The 23,344-nt window shown below is 39.1% G+C and overlaps 1 protein-coding gene across 1 annotated transcript in view; it reads right to left on the bottom strand.

Moving 5' to 3' along the window:
* FAT3 (FAT atypical cadherin 3) overlaps positions 1 to 23,344 on the bottom strand; it is a 408,669-nt gene that overhangs the window by 147,558 nt on the left and 237,767 nt on the right. The window contains exon 5 of the mRNA XM_084532289.1: positions 10,090 to 10,151. Coding sequence (XP_084388415.1) covers positions 10,090 to 10,151 — 62 coding nt within the window. The remainder of the gene's footprint in view (positions 1 to 10,089; positions 10,152 to 23,344) is intronic.

Genomic DNA, 23,344 nt, shown 5'->3' with positions numbered 1-23,344 from the left:
TGTGGGTGTCCTGGGAACCATCTGCAGTCAGACTTCATGGACACTGCAACAGCCTGGGATCAAAGAGCATATCTCAAACCAGCTCGGAGTCAACGCATGTCAAAGGAATTGCAGATTTAGTTGAGATCCCAACAGGATATATCACAGGGTGGGTGGATTGTGTGCGTATGAACAGCAAGTGTCCCTGAAAGCACACGACGGATAGTAAAGATGTGAAAATACCCCAGGTTCAACTTTTGTTAGAGATAACAGGCATGAATTCTGAACAGCTGAGTACAGATCATCCCAGAAGAAAGGACGAAAGGATGCAAAACTTGTGTAATGGCACGTTTCTAAATTCTGGATTAATTAAAAGGCATTCTAGGTTTTTCTGTGCCCAGAAAAGACTTTAGCACAGATGCAATGTATTGCTAATGGAGAAAAAGATGTTTCCCTGCCTTAAATGCAATACTTAGCGAGAGAGGCACGAAATGGAGACCTCCACAAAATGTGTGTGTGCATGCATGTGTGTGTGCTCACACTTACAGACATAAATTAGCAGTCTGGCAGCTGATGGGTATTGCAAATGCTACAGAACACACGATATAGCACTAAGGCAGACATGCTTCAGATAACACAAAGACTCTGTACATTTAAAATAGATTCAAATCATGTGAAAGATTTCCTGCTGCTTCTGCAGAAGATTAAAATATTGGTACATTCATAACACAAATGTGAAATTTAGTAAAGCCGTGTGCCCTTCACAAGGACTCTGTCACACAAAGCACGGAGCCTGGCACCAGAGACACTCTGAAAGCACACATTTGACCAATTTGGGGCTGGTAGGTGGGCTCCACCCCACAAGAAAAAAAAAAAAAAAAAAAAAAGAGCTACAGGTCTTAAGAAACATACAACAAAGAAAAATCCTGAGCTTATCTCTGAGGTAATCCATCAGCGGGAAAGCAACATTAGAACGAATTCCTAAATCCTGACAAAAAATAACTTAGTACAGATTAACCACAGAATTTGCCTATGTAACCTTAGCCTGAGGAATGATTTATAATACAAGAAGGAAGACCATTAATATATCCTTCTCTGTTTCAACAGCATTTAACACATGGCTGCAGACCTAATTTTCAAACCACACAATAATGTTTGGTGTTTTAATAATACTTTTCCATCCCATTTACATTGATCTAATGCTCTGCCATCACATAGTTCTGCAAACAGAGCAGAAAAAAAACAGGTGTTGGGTATATTTTAAATTGCTTTTCTCTCATGTGCTAACTCACCCATTTCCAGACATATCTGGGGAAATGCAGCCATGGGTGCCAGTGTTTAATTCCCTCATCCTGGGTATTACCATGGATAACATCAAGAAAATCAATGCCTCTAAAACAGGACTAAGTGTATCACTCAGGGCAAGCAAGAGAACTCAAGACTTTTCCCTCTCTATGCTGACAACATATGTAACTTAACATAATACTAGTTAACTGAAAGGTCACTTGTACTGTTTGAATTCACAGCTGCATGATGCTAAGTCTAGTGAGATTTTAATTAGGTCCAGCAGGTTCAGAAAATGCTGATGCATCTCTCTGCTCCCAGGAGATGCTCAAGACCTTGCTGGGTGGCAGCCTGCAGGCTGGATTTGTGTTCTGGAACAATTCCACCCTTTCTATTATGCTTACAGAAGAGGTGGGAAACACCTGATAAAACAGCACATGAAGCCTACACACTGAGTATCTGCTTCCACACGTGCATGTGATGAGGTGCTTAAAGCCAAGATCTGCTGCTGGATTGCTGTGGGTCCACAAGGAAGATCCTAGAAGAGGCATTTGATGCCCAGCATGAAAAAGTTGACAGCTCTATGCTTTACAGATTTTCATTTCTTCATTTCATGACCCAACAGCTCAGGTCAGTGATTCATGAAATCTGTAAAACAAGCTCCCTCCCCTCTGCCAGCTCCAGATATATGCAAATCGTTCCTTCACTAAGGCAAAGCTCTAGGCAATCAGAAATGTGATTTTTCAAGTGAGACACAACACTTGTAGTAGACGGCAGTGTGTGAACCAAAGCACTACCCCTGGACAACTCTGATCTTGCCATGAACTTCAAAATTTGAACCTGAATTCATACATGCAGAATCATCAGTATTTTTATACTGGATCAAACTGTAACTTCTCATCTAAATGGCTAATAGTTTTCTAAACCCATGTTGTAATAGTAATGGTTCAGTGCTCATTTCTAGGCAGACTCATTGCCCAGTGAAACACTGTTTTGTGGAAGATATACCCAGGGCTGTATTTCGCTGTGGATGGATAATCTGCCATGATATATTTTGATGAACTGGGAAAATCAAATCTCTTACTAGAGTAAAGGAGAGAGCAAATAATAAATGAGCTGTGTTTCTGTATTTTAATACCCAAATAAGTTAACACAAGCTTATAATGTATGTATATAAGCTGTGTAAAGTATTTGACTCATTCCTATAACTGTAACATTTGTAAGAAAAACAAAACAAAAAACAAAACAAAACAAAGTTCTGCATACTGAGTTATCTTTGATTTAGGAAGTTCATTGAACATAGAAAAGTGGATTGCTTTTCTTCATTACTCTTGGTATCCCAAATCAATAGAATAAATTAACGAAACAAGTGTGGGAGATTTTTAATGTTGGCCTGAAATCCTGCCCTGTAACTTCCATGCAGCATCAGATTATCTAGATGGCTAAAGCATTCTCCACCAGAGGCCAGAATCAGATATTTGAATATAAACAATGCACTTATTGAACTATTAGTGGTGTGATCATCCTTTACATCATCCTGGTGATAGCATGTCTAAAACATTTTAAAGAAAAAATAGTCTAATCTTGAGAGAGCTAGAAGAATTAGATTAGTAGTGTCTAAAAAAATAAAGACTGAAATCAACCATAAGCACAAGGCCAAAAGCAAACAAAGCATTCACAGGGGTGACTTAAAAGTCTACAGATGTTGTAGAAATGTCACAGACATCCTTAGCGCATCCAGTCTCTCAAGGCTATTGGTATTTCACTGAATAACTGAAATGAACTGAGGGTCACAGCTGTAGATATACACAGACCCATTCTTGCCCCTTGCCTTTGGTCTGTATTATGTCATCAGGGTTGTGAGCACAGTTCCTGTTGGCTATCTGAATTTCACATGGGAAATTAAGGAATTTAAATAGAAAACTTTTTTTTTTTTTTAAATTTAAAATTATTTTTCCCTACTATAATCATTTCATGGAGGTTTCTTTCTTATTTAACACCAGAGCAAAATTAAAATTCCACACGCATGAAGAAAAATGTTATTAAACTCCATCTTCCCAATGCTTAGGCTTTGTCGTCTGTGTTACTTCTCAAGTCGCTATCTAAAATAAAAGGACATCTGGGAGCTATTTAAATTTGCAATAATCAAGGAAAAGAGAAGAATCTGTAAAAATGCCGTGCCTTAATTATTTTGCAGTTTAAAATTCCTGTTCATATCTCTTGCACAGAGGCCAGTGAACTACTAATATTTTCAGTGATGCACTTGACGATTCTCCATCTTATTGGATCACATTAGCTAGAGATGATAGTCTGTGCAGGGAGACCACTTATCAGTGCAGACAGATGAATCACACCAGGACTTTCCCCATATTTTGCTGTGTAAGACTTTATGCCTGAGTACATATGAGAAGCAGCGTGCAATGTCATATGCAAATCTGTTTCTGAGAGTTTTAACCTCCGGTCACCTCCTGTCTTTGGGAAGTTGTTGGCTTCTTCTGAAAACAGCAACTTAATGGGGAAAAAAAAAAAAAAAAAGGAGTGAAGGGGAAGAGGAAGAAAGTGAGGCCCCTGCGTTTCTAGAAAGCTGGTGCACAACAACAACTCTCAAAGAACAGAGTGTGCAGGATGGAAATCTGCAGCGTGGGATGGGTGAGCTCAGTGTGTGACTTTCTACACCATGAACCCAGGTCTCAGCTAGAACAACCACCTCACCAACCTGTCCCATGAGCAGCTCCACCCTTGGGGCAATAGCCTCTGTTGATAAACCCACAGAAGACTGGTATCAGATGAGAATTGTTTTGCTGGTTTTAGAACTGCATCTTTACTTCCCTTTGTTTTTTCCCTTTCCTTCCCCCCCCAGTTTAGAAGTTGTCATCCAAGTTCAAAGCATCACCATTCAAAGTGGACATCATGACATAGATTTCATTGACTTTACTCTCTATACTTATTGTTGTTCCACTACAAACCCTTTCAGGCAAAATCAAAATAATAAAAGGCAGCAAGCACTGACATTCTGCAAAACTTTCAGCAATCATTTTTAAACTCAAGCTGAAAATAAGAAGCTGTTTACCTACCCTTTTAATCTTCCTTGCATCATCTGAAAGGCTTCAATGTTAAAAACAGAAAGGCATGTGCCTTTGGAGCCTTTTAAACCTCAAACAAAATGTTCAATCAGACACACTACCTCATTTTTACCCCATCACCAGCATGTCACCAAGAAAAAATGCAGCTTTCTCTGCCAAATGTGGGCAATGCTAAAGATCCATGAAACAAATGCTTACACAGATTCCTAATCCAGGATTTTAGCAATCAGTGTTCTGTAGAGTACTATTCAGCTACATAAACCCAATGAACTTCAGCTTTAGTACTTCTGCTGTGAAAAATACACACAAGCATATTACCACACTGCTGTCTATATTTTACAGAAAACATGCCAATTTCTCACAAAGGACCACTTGCTTTAGACATCATCAGCAGTGAAGGATACAGCCTAAATGAACAGACTCAAAAGCAAAACAAGGTTAAGTATATTAAGTTCCTGTGTGGGAGAACTCAGAGAAAAAGAGGAGGATGGCAGAGAATGCAGTGTTGGTTCAGCGCTGAGCCACCAGCGTGGTGTTTGTGGGAAGAGCTGAGGAGGCAGAGCTATTTTTAAATGCTGCTTTTCAACATTTTAAACACCCCTTCCCCCAGAAACTGTGGCCACAAAGTTTCCAGCAGCTCTTCCCCCTGTGATATTCCTGACCAAATTCCAAGGGGAAAAATGATAGTCCCTCCATCAACCGCCCCCCCCCCTCACAATTACAACTTCCCATTCAATGAGTGGAAATTTGAATTCTTTTTAGAAGGCTACAATTACAGCACATTATTACTTTTTCCTCTAATTACTGCATATAAATGCACGCTATGTAACAGTTTATTGCACCCTGTTAGTGTACTTACAGTAAATAGAAACCAATATGCTTCATTCAGCCCATGTATTTTGACACTCACATCAGATTTACCAATTTATCTTCATTACAACCCCTTGCACTGTTACTGACATCCTTCTCAGAGCTATGCTAACGCATCACAGTGGGAAGATTGATGAGGCTTGTATATACTGATTTGCTGCCGACGCAAGGCACTTGAGAGGCACTGTTACTGTTCTGATAGCACAAAGTTGGCTAAAAATTAGCTGCACTAAGCCAATGCTCTGCTCTCACTTCTCCTCCTCATTAATTACGGTACATGGCTTGGACCTTGGAAGGTTAAGTCTGTTGTAACTATGTTTTTAAACTTATTGTCTTCAGTTGCTTTGTCACTGTGGCAGAGATTTAAAGTTCTGACCATGCCTGTTAGCAACTACTTTTATTCCTCAGATCTAAATAGAGGCTCTAAATAGATAGATTTTCCACCATGACCGATATTAGAAGACATTTCTGAATGAATCTACAAGGATACATTTAAACTTAGTTTGGAGTAACGGAGATCTGATATGGCTACAATTTTCAAAACCGGCTAAATGACTTAAAAGCCTGCACTTTGCGTTGTCATCAAGGAGAGACAAAATAGCCTCAGCACTTTAAAAGCACCGATCTATTATATTCCTTTATCGAGAGGATGAAGAGGTCATATCTCACCACAGATTATTTATCTCTCCAATCATAAAGTTACGGCACTTCAAAGACTTGCTACAGCTGAACACTGCAGCCCGTAGCACTTCTGGCTCATTCTTTTACTGAATACAGGTCTTACACCCCAGCAGTTCCCAGCAAGCTGAACTCTCCAGCAGTGGGTATGTTTTGCAGAGCCTTTCCTTGCTAGATGCTCAAGTAAAGTAGCATCTCCAATAGTCCATTCAGAAACCACTCAGACTGAGAAAAGCACACACTCAGATCTACTTTCCAGGCTGAATGAGCAAGTCAACGAGCTGTAGCCTGGATTAAACAATCCTCTCCTACCAAGCTGCACATGTACGCTGGAAAGCAGAGGAGGAATTTTTCATATTCTGGACATCTCAAAATCAGCTGACATAATACAAGGCTGCAGATACTGCAAGAAATGGTTTTACTCTTTACACTTATTACTGGACCTCCAACACTCCAGCAGCTGTTTGCATATAATCACATAGCAAAATCAATATAGGTAAAGCTGTCAGACCAGGATTAGGAGGCATCTACAAAAAAAAAAAAAAAATTGGGAAGAAAAAACTGGCAGACTGTTTTCTGTGTTTTTCTATAGCTCAAAATCTTCTACCATTCTCCACTTTCAGCTTCTTATTTTTACTAAATTGGTGTAATACAAGAGAAGATAGAGTTAAGTGTTACAACAAAAATGAATAGAGGAGAACAAATACCCAGAAGACGAAAAAAGTGAAAGTGAGTAAGAAAAGATGGAAAACTTATAGCCATAGAGCTGATCTGTCCAATTACTGAAGCAAAATAAAGACAGATTACCAGAAAAACGCAATTGCACCTCTCTTGGAAATACATTGTTATTTTCATTTCCTTGCAAAGCAAGCAGGTAACTATTAGAATTGCCTTTCTTGTTTCAGATGAGTATTTAAATATTTCATCCCTGCTACAGACTATTTAAAAAAGTCTGTGAAATATTTCTAATGTGTTTGGTTTGCTTCATGTGGGAATGTAATGTAATCAAGTGGTCATTTTCCTCCCAGTTCAGGCAGAAGCATTCCATTAGTAAGAATCCACTAAAGCAAGAGATCATCCTGTGTAAAATCCAGTGACATCCAATTTCAACCTAGGCAGAAAAATGCTACTTGATACCAAGTGCTGAATAAAACCTACAGCCTTCCAGGACATTACAAATGTGTCGAAAAATTCAGCCCTCGACTTGGGACCTGAAAAAAAAAGTAGCATGGGCAATGCAATGCCACAATCAGTGAAAGATCTAGGAGAAGGAATATGTTTTTTTTTTGTTGTTGTTTGTTTGTTGTTTTTGTTTGTTTGTTTTGTTTTGTTTTTTTTTCCTCCTCCGCAAACACACAAAACAAAAATACAACCTCTACAAACAACATCACCAAAACAAGCAAAAAAACCCACAAACAATTATTATTAAAAGGAGTCCGGTTCTGACTTCCTGATGCATCCTTTAACCCAGGGTCTAGAGATGCTTTTGCATTCACTTTGAGACACTCATTGGTAACTTCAAGCCTCACAGCACAGCCCTGTGACAGGAGCCTGGGGGTACCATTAGAAAAGTCACACAGACAGATCTGTTCAGAGAAGGGAATTCAAGGAGGAAGGAAGAAGTGATGGATGGAAGATCTGGGCTCAGAACTTGCTTTGCTAGAGATTTCTTGTGTAGTTACAAGTGCAGCCATTTAGATTCACATTTCCAACCTTGGCAGACAAAAATACACATACAGCCCTTGCTGGGAATTCCTGTTTTCTCCAACATGGACAGGGACAGGCTACTCCAGAAGAGTCACCCCTATGCCATCACCTGGAGATGAGCAATGGCACTACACAGAATTATAAGGGCTAACATCTCCCGTGTTATTTGACCTAATTTTCTGAATAACTTCTGCAATGAAGTGGAAATGCTGTCACTAATGGAATCTGCTCAGTAAATACTGGCCAGTGTAGTATAGCATCCATGTCAAATTCAAGTGGGAAAAAAAAACACAGGCTTATTAAAAATAATTAGCAAGTTGTATCCAGAAAAGGTCTGTCAATGCCTTGCACATGCACTGGGCATAAGGGACCAGGGGTTGTCAGGTCAAGCCCTATCAGAGCTTTTCAAAGGGAACCACATTTGCTGTCTTATAGAGCAGACAGACTACTGCAAGGAGGGTATGAAATGAAGCTGAAAGGGAAATACTGTACTACTGGGAGACTGCGGTTGTCTTGGCAATTAAAGCCTACCCAGGGGGTTAATTACACAGAGCCAGAGCCAGGCATTTTATAAAATGTGTTTTGAGAGTGCCACAAGAATGCACACACCTCAGCCAGCCCAGCTCTGAATCTCCAGCAGCGAGTTTGCTCTGATCCCAGGGAACCCAACTTCCAAGACATTTCATTAGCAGCTCAAAAGATCCATTTGGCCATTGAGGTTGTGTCTCCACCACTGCGTGGTTCCCTTTCTCACACAGCATTCCCAGTTTGGCTTTACAAAAATGTGGTCCCATCCCTGCTTCTCCAGGAGACTGTCACAAACCTCCACGTTCAGCAGTTTCTCTGCTCTACAGCCTGCCCTCCGTTTCATTCTACTGCTCCCCATTCTACTGCTCCCCATTCGAAAGTCTGGGAGCAACCTATGACTTTACTTTCCTTCTGCTGTGTCTTCAGTCTTCAGAATATTATACACCATTATTTTTTTCAGATGAGACAAAAAACAGAGGAAAGAATACATTAGCATGTATTATATTGTCAACTACAGCTTCATTCTTATATTTATTTTATTTTTATTTTTTTGCTATTAATAGTAACACTTTCCCATCGCTATGGGAATCCTCTGGCAAGTGTGATTTTGGCATGTTTCACAGAGCTCTTAGGGAGGCACATGAATGTGAAAGAGACTTATAGACCTAAGATTTTCATCAATAGATATATTTCAAAATCAATGCTAATTTCATTCAGTTTACGATCTTCTCTAACAGTATAAACTGGAAAGCTTGCAGTTATTTGAACACATGATTACTTAACAGTTTCCAGTGTAATAAATCCTAAAAAGGGCAAAATCCTTTTATTCCTTCCATTTATTTATGGCCTGGAATGTGTGGGAATCTACAGTGTATTATCAAGGAAAAAAAAAAAAAGCCATGTACAGTAGTAAATTAACCCTTCACTTTTGTGTTCTCCATTACACAAAAATAATATTGGATTTATAACAAACTAAAATAATCATAGAATAGATAAACGTGCATTTTACTGCATTTTACTGCCAAACAGTGATTGCATTGGGAACTATTTTGTCTGGATGTTTTTTAACTTGTATGGATTTGAAGAGTATTTCCTAAAATATATAGTAGGAATGATTGTTTGGGACAATATAGTTTTATTTCATTTGCACCACTATGAATCACAAATTTCTTATTTCACAAATCGATTAAAAAAAAAAGTCATGGACCTTCTACCCAAAGGAAAAAAAAAACAACACACACTATGGTGTACAGCAATGCTGAAGAAAACACATGTAGTAATACCACTAGTATACAAATATATCACTCTATATCCAACATGTGAGCTATTTATAAAGAAAAACTTTCTGTTAAGATTAGACCAAGAATATGGTTGATACTTAGAGAACATTTTTTTTTTACTTGAAAATTGTCATTGGTAGTGCCAATAAACAAAATTAAGAAATTATACATTGATTCTGATGATGCAGTGAAAGTGAGAAAGGTCAAAGTTGGCTTTCATCCAAAAAAATATTCTTAGACTTGAGATTCAAATTTTAAACTTTTCACTTCAGGGGCTGGAAACAGTTTGGTACACAAATTGCAGACTACGCAGGGTGTATGAAGTAGTGCCTATGCAAATCTTGCCAGGGTTGGGGTGATGCCACAAATTTTAGAAAAAGTATTTTCCTCTGGAATATTCTACAGTTCTGTTAAAAATAAAATGTAAAAGCTACAATAAAAGAGGTAAGTGAAGCAGATTTGAGGTGGAAAACAAATGTTGTTCATATTTGTTCATTTTTTTCCTGAGCTTGTGAATTGCAAGATGTATTATTACTTCCATATAATCAGGCACACATCTTTGTGTGTGTCTGTCAAACACTGAGAGAAGGGAGAATTCCACTCTCCTGGCATAGGAAGAAGTTATTTTAAACTACAAAAATCAGTTAACCTTTTAACATATATTTTCCACTTAATCTTACCTCCAAAAAATGCTCTGCTTGCTGTTCCCGATCCAATTTTCTTGATGTTGTTGTAATCAGACCTGTGAAAAGAGGATGATATTTGATTGTCAATACCTGTTGAAAAATATATGTCTCTATCGACCAGAAGAAACAAATTCATTTTTCAAACACTCAAAAGGAAAAAATCTATTTGAAGCTATATCAGACACAGATTTCTTGACATCTGTCAAGCCTTTTCTTTTGCAGCACAGCCATTATGACTTTCTGACTAACAATAAATCTTAAAAGAAAATAGCTGTGAGAAAAGTAACTGAAAAACAGTTAGCTGTGTATCTACACTTAACATGCTACATTTATTACACTGAATAAAACACCTTACTAAAGAATCACTATTTGTCTTATGATTAAGTGCTTCAATGAATCATTTGCATTTGACTGAAATCCTTCCGTAAAAAAACTCATTAAAGATTTCAGAGTTCTCAAACAACTAATGGGATAGGATGCTGATTACTTCCATGCCAAGAATACTTGACAAAGAAGGTTATTTCTGTAATAACTACTTGTATACATAATGATTTCCAAATGTAATCATTCTAATGCATTAAAGGTTTTGTACCACAATTTCATCAATTTGTTCCATGCTCAAATTGAGTCTTTAAAATAAAGTACCCTTTTACATGAGGATGATCAAGATATCTTTTCTTTTAAAGCAATGCATTTTCACAAATGATTAACCTCTTGTGAGATTTATACCAAGTAAAGAAAATTAAGAACTTCCAAAGTTCCCTCAAGAAAAGTAATGCATACTGTTCTATGAATACAACTTTTTTTTTACTTTTTTTTTGGTAAAGATTTAAAGGTTAGACTTGAGTTTTCCCTCCTACAAAGTGTTTCTTTGGATAGGGAAATGAATTGTTTGTCTATTTCGTGATAGATTCTGACAAGAGTAAAGGGACCAAGTTTTCCTATAGGTATGTAAGTTTTTGGAGACAATGCCAGTGGACAAAGTAGCTCTCAAGAATTCCTCCTCTGCAAGACTACCAAGGAAGATAAATATTTCATGGATTCCCTATAAGACTTAGTTATTTAATTAGATTAGATATTCATCCAAACACATATCCACGATGACCCTGAATTCTTCAGAAAAGAGTTGCAACAACCTCTTACATCTACATAACGCCTTTAGTCCCAGAAGGCTTCTACAGCTACTGCTCCTCATACATTGTCACCTTCTGCCTAGAGGATCACTTCATCTGTTTTGGTCAGAAAGGGGGGTAAAACACATTGTGAAAAAAAGGTGAAGCATTACTTGAAGTAATGGAAAGGAAAGTCCATCCTGCCTCCAATATTTCAGGCTCCTAATGAGATCTACCAGAATACAGAAGTGACATCCAAGGGGAGGTCAAAGACACCAGAGTGGGTTGTGACAACAATCTCTGTAATATTATTACATGGAAGAACAAGGTGCTGGCAAAAGGCTGAAAAAGCGAAACAACTGGTATTTCCTGCATTGAGCAATTGTAAGTATTCAAAACAGTTACACCATATGGGAGACTTCTACTCACTGCATGAGTTTTAACAGACATGACAGAACGGATGACAAATTGGTGTCATTCACACAAGATCCCCCATGTCTAGAGAGAATGCAAAGATACAAGGAAGAAGTTCTTAGTTATAAAAGAAGCTTAGCCTCAATAATTGGATAAATGAAAGAATTCAATTGTGAAATAATCTTCTTTGTCCCACGCATGGTCACTAGGGACATTTATCATGACCTAACCACAGTAAGGAATATGATCATTTTTACACCATCTTCCATTTTTTTCCTCCTTAATATGCCACTATGAACTACATCTACCTTCCTTTTAAATAAGAAATGTTTAGGGTACTTAGTATGTTGAATATTAGTTAACATCCAGTCTCCCCCCCAAAACAAACAAACAAACAAACAAAAAAAAAAACCAAAAACACAAACAAAAACTACCGAATGCCCAAGCAATGCTTTAAATCATAGAAGCTCTCTGTCCTTATCATCTCCTTCAGGCAAAGGATTTCACATTTGTTTTGAAGACCAAGAGCTAACATCTGACACTGAGCATCACTAACTGTCAGAATTTATAGTACTTGTCTTTCACTGGTAGAACTAAAGCAGTCTCACAGAATCGCTGTTACCATTATAGGTTTGGGATTTTTCTTTGTTTTCTTTTTTTTTTCTTTAATTTTTTTTTTCTTTTTTTCAGTCTAGAGCCTTTTGGATTGCCATAACGGTCAGAGCGCCTGCAGAACAGGATTTACTTCTAAAAGAGGTGTATGAACATATGGCAAGTCTCTACAACAAAAGTGCATATATCTTAAAATTAGCAGATCTTAACAGATGTAGTAACGAGATTTAGCAGCCAGACCTGAAGGACAGATAACCAGGCCAATTAAACAGAAACAACAAAACCTTGGACTGAATACTAAAATGCAGTTGTCTTTGATGAGTGTCAGGCAGCATAAATACAGAGCTCTACAACACAGGATACCACCACAAGCAGTTCTGCAAACCTGATCCTGAAGAATGGTGCTAGCACAACTCATTGCTTCTGCTGTACTCTTGCATATGCATTAACTCTACATACAAGCTCTACCTACAACTACCAGTTACAGGCAGATTCATTAGGTTGTTACAACAAACTGGTCATTTGCAGAGGGGTCTCTAGTTTTGGTTCCTGTACTCTGGAGGATTCTCCCATCTGATCTTCTTGGTTGCCCCACTGCAGTCTCTGGACTACTCCACAGATGTTCTTGAAGTCATTCGTAGATCCTTCTACACAACAGTGGTGCTTAAAGCCACATACATGTATACATAAAATAATAGCTATTTGTTAATACTTATTTAATTGTGGTCATGTATTGATACAAGTAAGAAGTTGTTCCTTTTAGATTATAAAACTGTATTTCAGGGAATTCTGTCTAAGACAACCTATAGCTTTACCACACCAGTTCCTTCATGAGTTTTATGAGAACATTGCTGTGTCCCTTCTGTATTCATTACCCCGTGCCACAAATTCATAATAAAAGTAATATTTAGCAGGATGTACAACTTTCTTTTACAGATCCAGGGGCAACTGAGAGAAACTTGGTTTTGCACAAGGGAATATGTACCAACTTTAGTTCTTCTCTAACTGGATTAAATCGTCATACTCTGTTATGATATGAAGACATTATCTAAAGAAAATAACTCACAGAGAAAAATAAGCCCAAAGAAATGAAGTTAGGATGTACTGCAGTTTATGATATAAAATCACAAGGGGACAATGATGAAAAATGACCATTTCTTTTTTTCCCCATCTTCAGTTTGTGCCATAGCTCTTCTAGACACACCATCTGGTCAACTGTCCAAAGCCAGCTGGGAAATATAGCAGGCATTTATCACAAAATAGCAAAACCACTAATAAACTTCAGAAAGCATACCACACCTCTCAGATGGTTCCCCTCAAATTTCCAGTGAAACACTGTGGTCCTGATAGGTCCAGGAGATACTTATAACTGTGATGATTATTGAAGAACAGCCACGACATTTAAGAGAAAAACTGGACAGTTTTCTGACTTAAAACTCTCTGTGCATCCTGGCCATGTAACAGAGCCATTTTGTCAAACTCCAAAACATTGCTTGATCTGGTGTTTCAGCCTGGAGATAACTGTTCTTATATAGTTTGCTTTTCTACAAAACCTCTTACTTTTGATACTGGAGCACTTCTCCCATCCTAAATAAATGAACTGTTACTCTTCTCCTGTTACAGAGTTTGGAAATGATGGAAGATGAATAAGCTCGCCCTGCAGAATATGTCCCTTTGGCTTGCAGGACACAATTCCCAGCTAACACTGACTGCAGAACACCCTTCCAGCCCCTCACTCTACACTAGATAGGACTATCATCCTTTTCTGCAACCTTTCCCTCAAAAAGGAAACTCAGCCTGTAGATGGAGAATAAATTCCACTGTCCTTCACCACACTGCCTTATAACCTCCATGAGAGAGCTGAAGAAGTGGTGTGAGCAAGAAGGCAGGCCTGCTCACAGCTTAGGTACAGCCATAGCAATACAGAGAAAAGAACAGGACCAACACTAAGAATTCCTGACACTTTCACCAATACATCAGCCTACCCAATTTTCAGCCAATGCATCATCTTGGAAACGAATCAGCAGTTATTAGGGCTCAGACATGTGCTCAAGACATTTAAACAACACTTAGCACTGACGCTTGGCAAAATGCTTTAAGTGCACTGCAAATGCAAGGTGAAAAAAATAAAACGTTCACTGAAAGATTAAAATCTGTATGAGTTAACTTTGCATTTGAAATGAGTGAAGCATGACGTTTCTAGTGAGCAAATGAGGAAATTTAACTTATTACTAAATGATAACTTGATCATCATGTCTTAGAATTAGTTGCAGATATGTGTGTCTGTGGAGGCATGCACATGTATGTTTATATATACGCAGAATGAAGACGACATAAAGTCAGGAATAGTTATGAATTCAATAGTATGATGAATCCTTTAGAATTATTTTTATAAAAAAGTATCTTTATTAATAATAAAGCCAGCAAACCTTAAAGAGGAGCAGCAGCTTATAGGTTCTATTGAGTTTATATGTTTTATTATTCAGAAGAGGCATGATGTTCTGTCTAAAACTGAGTCTTTTGTGATTTTTTTTTTTTTTTGAACTGTAGTTCTGCTTGGATGCTTAAAGATGTGGCTAAGCCAAATGTCTCTATCTGAGTAATATCCCACAGCATTCATTGCTTTCTGATGATATGCAGGTAGTAGGCTCAATCTAGTGCAACTCCACTGCAATCAAAGCAGCTCTGCAAATTTATGCTAGCTAAGAATTTGCTTAAATGACTGTAATCTTTGCATTTTTTAGTCAAAAATACATGAAAAAAGGCACAAAATTATTAGTTTATTTAACATAAACAAAGCAAGGAAAACAAATTTAGAATCAAATGTAATTTAAGGCCAACATCTTTCACTTCAAAATGCATATTTGCATTTGTATATCCAAATTATTCCTTCCTCAGAAGGCTGTGATACTGCTATTAAATCCAACCATAGCTCCAAAATTTAATTTAAATTCTACCACTTTTGCCAATCTGTATCATAATTTCTATTGGACAGTACTAAAATGTAAGTGATGGTCTGAAGCTAAAACAGATACTTAAGTTTATTGTAATTTTTGTTATTAACTTGCCAAGAAATGCAAGGTAATATGCAAGCAGGGTCAGAATCTTAGAGATTTGTCAAATTTTATACAATTATAGAATGGTTTGGGTTGGAAGCGACCTTAGGGACCATCAAGTTCCAACCCCCCTGCCATGGGCAGGGACATCTCCCACTAGACCAAAACCCCATCCAACCTGGCCTTGAACACTTGATGTTGATCAAAGTGAAGGTGACAACTAAAGCTGGGGGAAATAATGCCAAAACTTCACTAGTCCAAATATTGTTATCCGAGGATCCTATATTTAATAGGCAACACTATTTTATCAAGTCCATAAACTATCAACTAGTCAGACAGTGTAGACAATGTACATAAGCTTTAATTTATATGCTGGAAAAGTTAAGCATTTCTTTATTTTCTTAACAGTTATACAGGCCAGCATGTCTAGACATTTCACCAATTACTTTCTCTAACCTTCACTATGAACTGCTCAAACTCCTGGAATAATAGGTTTATTATGGCAGATAAGAACTGAAACATCAGTGTGACGAGCACCATAATTAAGAAAAATGAGAGGGGCATCCTGGGCAGCAGGGGCAGACCAAGGGATACAAACTGGCTGGAACTGAAAAAGACACAATTACATTGTCTATAACCTTTTGCACCTTCCCAGACAAACAGGCATCCGACGACTCTATCTAAGAGCAGCATGGATGAGCTGGGTAGGCGTTGCTCACCAACATGGCAATGACTCAAACACATCTCCAGAACATTTTGTTTTCTCTTCTGGAAAATTCGAGGCACTCACAATTGCTCTTGGAGACTGAAATGGTGATGGCATGTGGAGAGCTGCAAACCTGTTTGCTAATTCAGATTTCAATGCTTTAATTATAGTGGCCAATTGCCAATTGGGATTTTCCAACTGAATAATCCATGTTCTGCCTTCAGTTAGCTCTCTTCTGTCAAAGAAGCGTACTCATACAAATGAATCATAGAATCATAGAGCCACAGAGTGGTTTGGGTTGGAAGGGACCTTAAAGCCCACCCAGCTCCAACCCCCTGCCATGGGCAGGGACACCTCCCACCAGACCAGGTTGCCCAAAGCCCCATCCAGCCTGGCCTTGAGCACCTCCAGGGATGGGGCATCCACAGCTTCTCTGGACAGTCTATGCCAGGGCCTCACCACCCTCTGAGTGAAGAATTTTTTCCTAATATTGAATCTAAACCTTCCCTCTTTTAGTGTAAAGCCATTCCCCCTTGTCCTATCACTGCACACCCTAACAAAGAGTCCCTCCCCAGCTTTCCTGTAGGCCCCTAGATACTGGCAGATCTCCCCAGAGCCTTCTCTTCTGCAGGCTGAACACCCCCAGCTCTCTCATCCTGTCTTCATAGGAGAGGTGCTCCAGCCCCTTGATCATCCTTGTGGCCCTGCTCTGGACCTACTCCAACACTCCAACAAGTCAATGTCCTTCTTGTGCTGGGGCCTGAGCACGGCACTCCAGGTAGAGTCTCATGAGAAATCCTTATGTGTCTTGTGTGCTTACGGAGATAGACAATATTATACAAATACATATATATGCATTGTATATACAGTTGAATATTTGAGCATACATATGGTATGCATACCATGTAACATACACAATGAGTGAATGTTAAAAATTATCCTAAAATATACTCTTTTACAGAGGTATATTAGCTCTGAGGTTTACCAATTTTCATTCTTTCAATATATATTGGTTGTCTGAAACCTTTGTGTCAGAAACAAATTAATCCCTGGACTTAAGAGAGTCACCGAAGAAAAATTCACGAAGGTCAGTTATACACGAAGCCTATGGCAGAGGAAACTTCTAAGCACTGAATCACTTGAACAGTGCACAGAGGGAAACATTGCTACGTTTGCTTCTTCTGATGCTTATTCTCTATGTGTCCAGACCGGCTCACGGCTGCAGGTGTGATCCTGAACTAAACTGACCTTTGGCTTAGAAGAAATTCACATATTTTTCAATACCATGGCACTTTGGGACCAAAAATCAGTTTGCCACAGGCTATTTTCTAACACAGATTGAATTTCCCTAATATGGCTATGAAGCCAAGGAGAGTTCAATAGCCTTCTCCTTAGGAAATTAAATTATTTTCATTCAACCTGTAGATGGATAACCTTACCTGAGCTGTGTCCTGAAGTACTGCTTAAAAGATAACAGAACCTGCTACGGAAAGACAGCATATTTTACTGCTGTCTTTGGAAATACTGCAAATTTTATGGCATAAAGCATACATTTTTTGAAAATGAAAATTTAAAGAACTCCTTTATTAATATCTCATTTCCAAACTTGATTTAGATGAGATATGAAAAAGTATTTATGTAACAGGTAACAAGTAGGCTAAAGTAAAAGAAGCCCAATATGCTCCTCAGTTTTAAGCCAATGACTGAATATCTCATAGAGATACAAAGATGAGTAGGAAAGCAACTTCCTCCCCTTCCCCAGAAATTCTAACTAGATACAATTTACTGCATGCTTTACTGCTCATTACTAAATCACTTTTTTTTTTGTTTTTCTTCTGCCATGCCTATTTATAAAATCAGTGAACGTACTGTTTGCCTCGGAACATACTGCCTAGCTACAAGTCATAGCAGAGCATGCTTTACATCTTCTTCATTTATGGTGTTGGGGTCTTCTCCCAGAAGAGCCAGGCCAGCGCAGGACCATAAATCTCAGGGCTTGTCCATTACATCAACACGGCATGGTGTAGATGGGTTAGCCAAGGTCTTGGCTAGAAGCTTTTCTAATATCTGGTTATTGGGGAAAACTGTCTCCTGATTAAGATACTGATCTCCGTCTTCACAGAAATCAGTTTTGAAATGGAAGTAAAAAAATAAAATTAGAGAGGGTTCTCTGCAGAGGTATTGTGCCTCACTAGATGCTTATCCTAAAACACAGACACTATCTTGCCACAGTCCAAAGTAGATGTGCTTCCCAATCTTTCTCAAACATTGTAAAGAACTAGAATACAGAAGGAAAAGCACATGAAGATATCAAAGGAAACTTTCTGTAAAGCTGCCCTTGAAAGCTTTGCTTGGGGAGAAAAATGCCTTGGGATTGTTTGCTGAAAACATGGGCCTTTTAACCCAACAAGTTAAACAGACAAAAGGAACTGCTAAAGCAAACACTACTTTTCCAAAAATTCTCTGTAAATTCAGCAACTGGTTATACACACCACTCATTTCCTCAGGCTGATTTTGCAGAAATTCATATGGGAATGTATGGGTTTACTGATGAGTTTTCTAGAAATCTCAAATATTTATTAACAGTATACACAAAGGTATGAATACAGCCTACATATCCTGAACACAGAGAAGAGTACACAGCTGTTCAGAAATAGAGCCATCATCTGTCAACTGTCCCACTGCTCTTTGATAGTATGAAAGTAAATTTAGGACTTTAGATAGAAAAAACAAGGCAGCCAAAACAAATAGCATCAGGATTTTCAACCTAATTCAGGAAAGTAGAACTATCAAGTATTCCTGACCATAGAAATGCAGAAATGAATTGCAATAACCAGGGTAATTTTATTACCCACAGGCAGTGAGAGGCGTTGTAAACACTCTAACAGCACATTCATCTCCTGCAATAAATTAGGGATCGACAAAATGAAATTGAATTTCAAAGATAAATGATAGAAAATGATGTAAATTTTACTTGGAGATGTAAACAAACATATCATTTTATATAATTACACATGTAAACCTCTAATTTAGGAAGGCTGTATTCTGATCTAAATGAATGATACTTCATTGAACAAGAGAAAAAAAAAAAACACAGCAGGCAAGCCTGTGCAATTACGTGAATGACTGCTGCCTTATTGTTTTTCCGGAGGTGACAATGAGTGAAATGACCTCTTTGAAGCAAGCTATGTATAAAAAACGATTGCTTTTAAAAACAGTTATGTTTTCTAACACGTAGTTATGTCTGAAAAAAAAAAAAAGTGAAGAAGGAGCTGAAGAAAAATCTTTTAATTCCTTTTTAGCTGACCCTTCTGTCTCTCGTGAGACTTCTCTTTGCTTTTCACTGAAAATACCAAAACTCTGCATAAAATGCAAAGCAAACATTTACTTTAATGAAGAACTTGGAGTACGCTGTTAAAGCTTTTTGGCTTTTTTTTTTTCTTAAATTATGTTTAAAATGGCACTATGGTGTGACAGTCTGTTCAGCCTTGTGAAACAGAGGACTGAAAGGGACTTCCCTTTTTCCCTTCAAAAGTCAGTAAGTGCAGACTTCAGCTCCTGCAGGCAAACCCACCAGGTACACATTCTCATAAATACTTCTTTTCTCTCTAAGAGGTCAGGTTTTCTGTTCCCACATTGCTCCTGGAAGGCTGTTTGGGAACATGACTGCTCTCATCAGAACCCCCTGATTTCCAGACCAAGTGCATTTCTGGGCACTTTACACCTATTTATTCTTTTGCTTTCTGGCACTGAGAGGGCCAGAGGGCAAACCTGGGCCATAGACCCCGGATCAAACCTAGGCCATAAACCCCTGATCACTCACAGCTTTCTCCTTGGCTCTGCCTTCAGCTGCAACTAAACCGACCGAGCTCCTTTGGCTTCCTCTCACCTAATGAATTTTCCAGTGCCCTTCTTGCACTGTAGTTCTAGCACGCTCTCCCCCCCCCCTAACCTGATGGATGGGGGCTAAACACCGTGCTCCAGATAACATCTCCACAGGCCTCATGAAATAGCCTAATGAGTGCCTCCAGTGGATGCACTGTGAGCAGAGAGAGGTAGTCTTGTTATTAGACCCCCAGTGCAGTGTTTCCTTTACTCTGTTAATGAATCTCATCCCATTTCTGCTCCTTGAACCCTCAGGCATTCATTCTTTCCTTCTTTCTTCCCCGGCCCCTGCGAATTCTGGTTGGGAGAAAACACCCACTTCTGAAGCAGGCATCCCTGACAGAAACACCGAACAAGATCATTTGTCTAGCCAATACTTGGAAATAATTTGTTAATGTGTGCCCTTCAGCATGCAAATTCCTCTTTCAAGACTCATCACTTTTACTTCCTCTTTAGTCAGACCCATATGCACATATCAACTCTCCTATTAATCTCCATGTCCTCATGCCTCATAAATTCCACAGGGCAACCATATCAAATGCATTACTGAAGTCCACGTGGATGACACATACAACATTTCTTAGAATATCGTTTATCTTATCAGTGACATCAAGATAGGCTGCTATGATTTATTTCTGGTAAACATATGAGAACTTTCATCCTATTTTAAGTGTATTTCAATGTTTTTAATTTTACTGTTCTTCTAAATATGTCCAAAAGCCTTGCAGATGACAGAGGTCAGACGAAAAGTACTGTGACCACAAGGCTTATTCTTCATGCTCCTGCCTGCCTGCTCTGTATCATGGACATTTCATTTGTTATCTGCCAATTGTACAGTTCAACTCCAAGATTTGATAATACCACTCAATAAATTACTGGCTGCCTGAGTTCAATGTAAGGTGCCGCTTCTTTCACATTTCTGGAATGGAGATTATCATTGTTATTTTACTTGCTAAAAGAGTGATGTCAGTGAACTGTGTTTCGCCGGGTAGAAGCCAAATCCCAAACAGCTCTGGACAGCAGGACACAGTTGCAAAGCTGCCTGTGGCACCCTGCAATCACCACTTGATCCTGGCCACTTTAGACCATAAACAGTGCCTGAACTCAGGTGGGCTGCAGCCAGTGCTTCTGCCACCCCAAAAAGGCTCCCCTCAGGGCAGGGTGGTGGAGCCACCACCACGCACACTGTCTGCAACCCACGGCTGCAATTTTAAAATGCAAAGACCGATAATACACAAAGTGCCCAAGCTGTGCTGGCTCCTCCAGCACAACTGATGGGCAATTTCTCCGCAGTGGCATCGCCGCCTGAGTCATCTGTTAGGGCCATCGTGCTGTGAAACAATTGAGAGAATGCCCTTGAGGGACTGTCATGCAGGGGCTTAGCTCTCCTAAAACACTTCACATGGAAGTTCACTGTTTGCGGGATCAGGGTTTTTAAAGTTCATGTCCTTTATTTAAGCTTAAATGAAACCATAAGAATAGAAATGGCATTCGTATCTTCTTTTGTTTTCTGCTCTTAAAAAATGCAGTGCTGCCTAAAAACCTAATTGCTAATACGATGCCTCAGCAGAGATTTTAACATCCCCCTGAATCGCTTTCATTTTCAGGGAGAAATTACTGAATTCTATTTGGGTTATAATTAGCATGTAATTATTACTTGCAGGAATAGCTATAAATATATATAACTGGTGGCTAGCTTAGTAACCAGCACACATAATCATTATACAATTTTCTTTAATTTTTTTTATGCACAAAGGCCTCATAATTCTGCAAAAGTGACAACAGAGCCTAACTAGACTCCAGTTATAATTTATGCTAATTAATTTCACTGTTTGCAAGAAAGAAGACTTACATAACATGGGAGGTGGGGGTAGGTGGTGCCACTTTCAGTGGAAAGGGGCTATGCAAATGTTCCGCATCCCATCCTGCATGTTGAGCCTTGTTCAATCTCTTTCTTTGGCATGCTATGATATAACAACAAAGGCAGGAAAAAATAATAACAACCAAGTCTCCAATGTACGCTTTTGTGTAACACATGCATAGGTCACTGCATGATGAAGTCCTGGTATTTGCTTTTCTCAGTTGAGGAGGAGGTGTGGAGGTGTGCAGGGCACAGCTGTCAGTTCTTCCTCCTCATCAAGATGCCCTCATTACCTTTTAAAGAGAAATGATTTTGCGTTTTTCCACATACACCCTCAATGAGTGCTGTTCTTGACAATGGGAAAACAAGCCCGTGTTTCTTCCAACTGCACTCAGAAGGAAGGCGTTGATCTTTCTTTCCCGGCAATTGTCTCCCGCTCAGCAAAGCCCCCATGCTGGGAAAGCAGCGCCTTGTGCTAACTGCAGATTCCGCAGGTCAAGTAAATCTCATCTTCATCTCCAATAAAGTATGATTCATTGGCGAGGTGACCTTCCTGATCCAAATGAAGAACGCAGAGCTGCAGAAAGAAGCCTCGTAGAAAAGATATATGGCCTTGTTTCATGACATACAACTCGCAGATAGACCTATGTATATCTCAACACTCTTAAGATCCACTGCCCTTCCCAGGGTGGTCTCCTGCCTAGAGACCATATAGAAACGTGTCTGTTTATTTCCAGCTCACCCTCTGCCTTGGTCTGTAACCTTCCATGTGACATTCGATGTCTCTGTGCTTCAGTTTCCCATCCCATAAAACTGGGATAATTGATATCTTTCTCTGTAAAGTGCCTTGTGATCAATAAAGGAAAAACTCAGTTGTGTAAGGGTAAGATATTATTATTAACTAACAATCTCATAAAGATCTCACTAAGCATTTTCCAAAATTTATTGATAAATAAGTAAAGAAAATCATTTAGTTAAAGAATGAAATGGATCCTCTGCTTTCTTTTTTAACTCCTCTGTGCAGGGATTTATTTAAATTATTATCAGCAGGTGAAATGTAGCATTATCTCTGACCCCCACTTAGTGGCTCAGCACGTAACAAATACCAAAAATGCACAGTGAGACAGGAACAGAAGCAGCAACTGCTTTTCTCTGCAAAATAAGGCCAGTACGTCAGCGTTGCTGAGCAGCTGTCAGATCAGAGAGGCAATGTAGTGGGCCCTGAGTACCAGTGTATCTTTGGCCGAGGAAGAGCAGCAGAATCAGTTGATTGCAAAGAGCTCTCAGTTAGGCACCAGATGAGAGGAGGGATCCTTCCACATGTACAGGCAGATGGAGCAGAGGAAGGACAAGCAGACCCAAGTTGCTCAGCCTGGGGTCTTGGCAGTACCCTGAGCACTGTACCCTGCTGGCTGCCTTTTAAAAATGGCACTGATTTCTTTATAGCTCCTTGAGTGACTGAGGAAGAACCTGAGGGGACTGGGATGAGAGTGTAGAAGGGATGGAGGAACTAGGAGGTGCGCAGAAGTGAGAGGATGTGGGCTTGCATCAATCCTGTGAGACTGTGCTGAGCAAGTCTTTGCCACTGGTGGGGCAGGTGACA

The sequence above is a fragment of the Aythya ferina genome (assembly GCF_964211825.1).
Source record: "Aythya ferina genome assembly, chromosome: 1".
Lineage (NCBI taxonomy): Eukaryota > Metazoa > Chordata > Aves > Anseriformes > Anatidae > Aythya > Aythya ferina.
Note: the sequence above shows the minus strand (reverse complement) of the source record. Positions and strands in the feature narration are given on the sequence as shown.